The 6,534-nt window shown below is 25.9% G+C and overlaps 1 protein-coding gene across 1 annotated transcript; it reads left to right on the top strand.

Annotated features, from left to right (window-relative positions):
- The first annotated feature begins 3,162 nt into the window (after window positions 1-3,162).
- On the top strand, window positions 3,163-4,457 carry LOC8283438. The gene has a single exon (XM_002529974.4). It carries the CDS (start codon window positions 3,443-3,445, stop codon window positions 4,298-4,300), a length of 858 nt encoding a protein of 285 aa, XP_002530020.2. The 5' UTR covers window positions 3,163-3,442; the 3' UTR covers window positions 4,301-4,457.
- The last annotated feature ends 2,077 nt before the right edge of the window (window positions 4,458-6,534 follow it).

Raw genomic sequence — 6,534 nt, forward strand, 5'->3', positions numbered from 1 at the left:
ATAACTCTCTAGGCTGTGAAGGTTGACTGCCAGAGAAAGGTCCCTGGTCGAGCAATGCTCTCTGGGCGCTGGCTTAGTTGGGAATCAAGTGTTCAGACTGGATGTAAGGATCCTGGTCGAGCTTTACTCTCTAGGCGCCAGACCTGTTGGAATTAAGAGAGCCTAAAGGCTGCTAGTAATTTGGGTTAGGGTTCTACTGAGCCACTCGTCCCACAAATATTAAAATGTGTTTTATTTTTAAGATTATGGTATGATTATAATATGACTCGTATTTGATGTACATGGTCTGTTATACTGATTGTAATAATTATTATTTTCTGAGAAGACTGAAATAGTCACAAGATTATTTGATTTTAACTCACTTCTGAGACTGACAGTCTCAGTTTTATTTTTCAGGTGACAGTTAGAATTCTTCGTCATCCTATATTTTGACAGTCCGACTTCTTCTCCTTCGGATTTTTGTAAATAACTTGTATTTCCATACTTTTGTTATTATTTACTCTAGAGTATCCGCAGTAGAAAATTTTTAAATTGTTGTGATTATTCTGGCTCATGTTGGACATGAGATGTTATAAAGACCAGATAGAATTTTTTATGGCATGTCAGTCATGATTAATTATATTTTATTAACTATTTATTTGAATTATTGGTTTGTAAAGCTTACTACGGTATTCGGCGGTCTTAAGCCTACCCATTCCCTAATGCTGGTCACGGGCCTACAGAATGGGTCGTGACAGAAACAAATCAGTATTGATGGGGTAATAATCAATAGGTTCATCATTTACAAAACACATGTTCATCAGTGTATCACTTGAGGTTCATTAAATATATAACACAAGTTTATAGCTTATATATTTATTATTCATAGGTTACAATCAAGAGGTTCATTATTTACTAGCAATAGGTTTATCAAAATATCATTTGAGGTTTATCAAAATATATAACACAAATTTATTAATCATATGTTATAATTAACAAGTTTATTAAAGTATCAGTTAAGGTTCATCAAATCAATAACATAGATTCATGCTTACAAAATAAATACTTTTAAAAAAAAGTTACACATATTAATCTAATATAAAATAAAAAATAAAATAAAAAAATAAAAGTACATTTTAATTTTAATCTCACACATTTTTTCCATATAATTCATATATAAATATTCTAAAAATTCATTCTTTATATAAAATAAATAAATGATATATTTATTAGCAATATAATTCATATAAATCATTGATCCTTTAATGTTATTGAGAGATTTATTCAGAATAATTGTTTTGGTAATGGAGAAAACAATTGTATATTATTGTTACATAAAAGAAAATCATATTTTAGTAAAAATTATTTTTTTAACTCAAAATTCTTTTCTTTAACCATGGGTAAAAATCATAAAATAAAAATATATTTTTCAAATGACGCAAAACGGCACGTGCACATTGTGCTACTTGTAGGTATCTATAATACAATAATCCTAGAGTTGTTATGGTGGTGCTTTTGGCTTTTAGAAATTTTTTGTGAGAGAATTTAATTTCTTAGAGTTTAATGCATTTAAAAGAATTGATAGAAAATATTAATTGTTTACCCGCATGTTGTACGACCATTATAATTATTTTGATTATAAATAATAATATAAATTAAATTTATAAAAAAACTTTAATAAAATTTTAATATTTTATAGCTATTTCTAATATTTTAGAAATACTAATAAATTAAATACTTTTTAGATTTTTAAATGTTTTAAGATTTTATTGGTTTTAAAAAAATCCTTAGTGTAATAACATAAAATTTATTTTAAAAATATTTACTAATTGATTCTTAATATTATAAATTAATACTATGAATATAATTAATATCACTATTTTTAAGATTAAAATAATATTAAAATATCATTGGAATGCTATTTTCAAATATTAGTGTCATTATTAATTAGAAATATAATTTATTAATTAATAAATTAATAGACAATATGATAATATTAATATATAAAATTTAAATATTATGTGTCAAAAAAATTTCATTGATTTTAAATTTTTTATTAGTGTAATAACATACAGTTTATTTTAAAAATATTCATTAATTTTTTAGTACTATATAAATTAGTATTATAAATATAATCAATATTACTATTTTTTAAAATTAAAAATTAATTTATTAGTTAATAAAATATATAAAATATTATTTTGAAAAGTAAAATAACTATATAATTAAAATTAATTTATTAATTAATATAATATTAAGATATAATTAAAAACTATTTTTAAAATTATAATTATGGTTTAATTAGATATGTAATTTATTAATTAATAAATCAATAAAAAAGATAAAGTTATATATTAATTTAAATTTTATGTGTAAAATGTAAGTACACACGACGACAAAATAAAAATTTTACATATCAAAATATAGTTAAACATATCAAAAAGATTTTAAGTGTCAGAATTTTATATATATACATATATATGTTTATTTATCATATTATATTTAACCATTTAAAAAATTATAAAATTACATAACTATTTAATATATTATCATCGCTAGTTATCTATATTGGTCGGTCATTATTTCATCATTAAAAAAGTTTTAATTATAATTTAAGAGCATAAAACCTTGATAAGTCTAAAATATTTTAACAACTCTTCAGGGAAAAAAGTTATGTTTAAATCTTTGAAAACACTCGATTTAGTTTTCTTAAAAAAACTAAAGATAAAAGGTTTTGTAGTTATAAAATGCAAAGGCGAAATATTATATACTTATTTAATCATATTAAAAGCTCTAAGAAGTGAGGGTGTCCCTATTCTATGGTATAGTAAGAAAAAGAAAAGAAAAAAGAGTATATATTGTCTTTATTAATGAATTAATGAATCTAATATTTAATTCATGAAGCATCCACTGTACAAGAAATACCCCATTTCTGAATTGTGACAAAATTATACATCCATCCTTTAATTGTTTTAGAGACATTACGTTCAACATAGGGGAGCTTTCACCATATAGTAATATTTGTCCTCTTTTTTGTCTTTGTTTGGGGTGCAAGTATGTATATGTTTACCCACCAAAGCATAAGCCTATTGCTGATATTAGATAAGATCACAGCTCTATCATACCTATCCAAAAACACAGCACCAAGTGTTTCAATAACACTTAAAGTCTTTCCTTTTAAGAAATAAAAAGTAAAAGGCTCTAGCCTCTAATCTCAGTTATAGTTAAGCCCAGAAAGATTTTAGAGCCTAAATCTGCCAAAATTATGTCAAGGAAAGACTACTTCTTTGGCAGTTAGTGTTAGTTCTGGTTGTTAGACTGGATATGATGAAAATAAACCTAACTGATCATACAAGAAAATCTTTAAAATCCTGATAGATATATATACCTATCAGTATATCTCTCTCTGTTACAAAAATCATTTTGTACCTCCAAGCAAAGAACTTATAGATCCGTTCTTGTTATGGAGAAACCAGCAAAAATCATTAGAAGATCAATCTATACCTTGTTGAAAGATTTTCACTACTTCACCAACAACCCTGTAATTCTTTTGCTTCCTTTTTCTGTTTCACTTCTTCTCTTCCGATCAACCTCCTCCCATCAGTCTTTCCTTGTTCCAAGACTTCGTTTTCTTGATTTCAATCCTTGTCAACTCATACTTAGCTATGTTTTTAGTCTTCCTTTTGCACTATCCTCTCTTATCATAGCAAAAGCATCCATAATCCAATATCTAGATCAGAAAACTACTATTTCATCACTTTACAGGCCTCTACTTTTGACCTACCTTTGCGGTATACTTCTCACCATAATCATCAGCATAGCCGCCTATGTTCTTCTTCTTGTAGCTTCGTATTCCGCCGAAGGAATATTTGGGTTGTCATCGAAAAATCATGTCTTTGTTATGGCATTGGGAGTTGTCTTCTACATGGTTTTGACCAATACAATGATCATATGCAACTTATCTCTGGTTGTGGCAGGTATGGACAATTGCAATAGCTATAAGGCTATTCAAAAGGCTTGTTTACTGAGGAAGTGCACAAATTCAATTGCTTTGCTGTTGGCTTTTCCAATCAATTTGGGACTTGCTGCTATTGAGTCCTTGTTTCAGCATAGGATTGTAAGGGCTTACCATTTGTTTGGAAGGATTGATGTGTCTATGATTGTGGAGGGATTGTTGATTGCCTACATGTTTTCACTGCTGATAGTTCTTGATACAATTATTTGTTGCTTCTTTATCAAGAGTTGTTATAGTCAGTTTGAGCTTGCCAAGCAGAGTAGCCCAAATTCTGACAGTTTACAGAGTTTAGATGAGATTGCTTGATTTGGGTTTTTCAGGATCAAGAAAATCATAATCCAATTGTACATAAAAAAGGCAAAATTAGACATGTGATATCAGTTCTACTGAACTCTTTTTTTTTTAGTGTTAGTTTCAGATTGTATATGGCCATTAGCAATACTGGGAGATATGTGTTCTTTAATTTTGCTCCATTTTCTTTTGGTTAATCGGACTCAGAAGAAGGGCAATATCTTCTTACACTTGGCATAAAGATAGAAAACTTTTAGCGTAGAAGAAAAAACTTGAATCTGATAACTCTTACCTTCAAAAGCAAACAATCTTACCATTTCAGCTGAGCATGAAATTTTTGTGTCGAAAAAGTTAAATGTCTAAAATAAATGTAATTCGAAGTTTAAATTCATAGTCTTAAGATTACTTCTATATCATTAACTTAAAATTTACTAGTCAGGTTTGATTCATCTTTGTTTATGCAAAATCTGCGGATTAGATAAAGGAACTGCAGGAGAAGTGCTTGATTTGAGGGAAAAACAACCATGTTCTGTGACAAGAAAGAATATCAGAACTGGAAGTGCAAAAGTTGAAGGCACTCAACTATGGCCTGTGGGCTTGATCATGTTAGGCCTTTATTCAATCTGGTCCAGTTTCATATACTTGCACAATTTTTTATGACAAATTACTATTACCTCCCTATTATTTGTCAATATTTTTATACTTCCATTCCTCTTAATATGAAACTGTTGTAGACTTTTAGGAGGATGTATTCAATTAAAACTTTTAAAAACTTTGATGATGTTTAAAAATCAAGGTATATTCAATAATAACTTTAAAAAACTCTCATATGGGGTATTCAATTAAAAATTTTAAAAAAGTCTATAAAATTAGGGGTATTTAATTATAATTTTTATAAAGTCTTTAAAACTAAACTAGTATTAAAAAGTTATTAACTTTTATAGATATAGATTTTTATAAACTTTTAATGAATTTTTATGTATTATTATAAATAAAAAATTTTAAAATTTCTCTTTTATTTTTTTTCAGGATTTTAATAGATTTAAAAAAAATTATATTTTTTCTTTTCAGATTCTCCTTCATTATCATCTTCATTTATTCTTACTATATTTTTCATCTTAAAAAATATAAGAAATTAGATAAGATTTTAGAAGCTAAATATTATTTAGTAATAATATTTTCTTGTACTCACACGTATAAAAAAAATCAATTAAAATTTTTTAATTTAATTTTAAAGGGATCCTCATAAAAAATATGAATTTTGAATAAAGCATTTAATGAATTGTTTTGAACAAACAATCCCACTGTATATGGATTTCTAAGTTTTATTAGGAAGATTATTTGGATAATTTTTTCTATTAGTAAACATAATTATCGTCTAAGTATTTATCCAATAATTAGTAAGCATTATTATTATTAGTTTAAGTATTTATCAAATAAGTAATTAATAAAATATAATGAGTATGCCATGAATTTTGTGGTTTAATTGGAGAAAAATAGTAATATGATAATTTTTTAAAAGAATTATTTTTTTGATAAAAAAATAGTGTTCATATAGTGAAATAAAAAATTCAAAAAAAATATGAATTTAATATAATAATGAAATAAAATTTGTTATTTATGTATGGAGTTGCATATAACATTACGTGAAATAATATTTAAAGTAAATATAAGAAAATAAAAAAAATAAAGACAAATAATTAAATTTATTTTTAAATAATTAAATATTAAATAAATAATAATCTGTTAAAATCAATAAAAATCTATTAATTTTTATAAAATTATTTTTAAGTAAAATATATGAAAATCATAAATACGTCATTTTTAATTCTGCTAATGATGAAACTGCTCTTCCTTATCTGATATTTCCAAGTAAAATTCTGAGATTGGAATATCTATCTGTCTCGACCTTAGCGAACTCTAAAAATGAGAATGATTAAGACTTTTGTACAAAAGAAAATTAAACTAAATGGAATCTGTCAATAAAGGATGAACCCTAAAGAAAATCACAAACATGGTTCCGTTTAGAAAGCAAAACATGCCTTCATATTAAGTACTTTTCATTCATTAGCAAACAATCTGCCATTTTCTCTGCTTGCAAAGCAAATGACAAGCAGCTGCTAATTCTCCTTTGACCCTGTTTCATTTAATCTGGAAAGCATTATTCAATAACCCAAGAACAGATTGAACTAACCTAAAACAAGAGAGAAAAATGAGCAGTGTTTTTTGTTTAGGAAAAAAGAAAAGGC

The sequence above is a fragment of the Ricinus communis genome, chromosome 5 (genome assembly GCF_019578655.1).
Source record: "Ricinus communis isolate WT05 ecotype wild-type chromosome 5, ASM1957865v1, whole genome shotgun sequence".
In the NCBI taxonomy this organism is placed as follows: domain Eukaryota; kingdom Viridiplantae; phylum Streptophyta; class Magnoliopsida; order Malpighiales; family Euphorbiaceae; genus Ricinus; species Ricinus communis.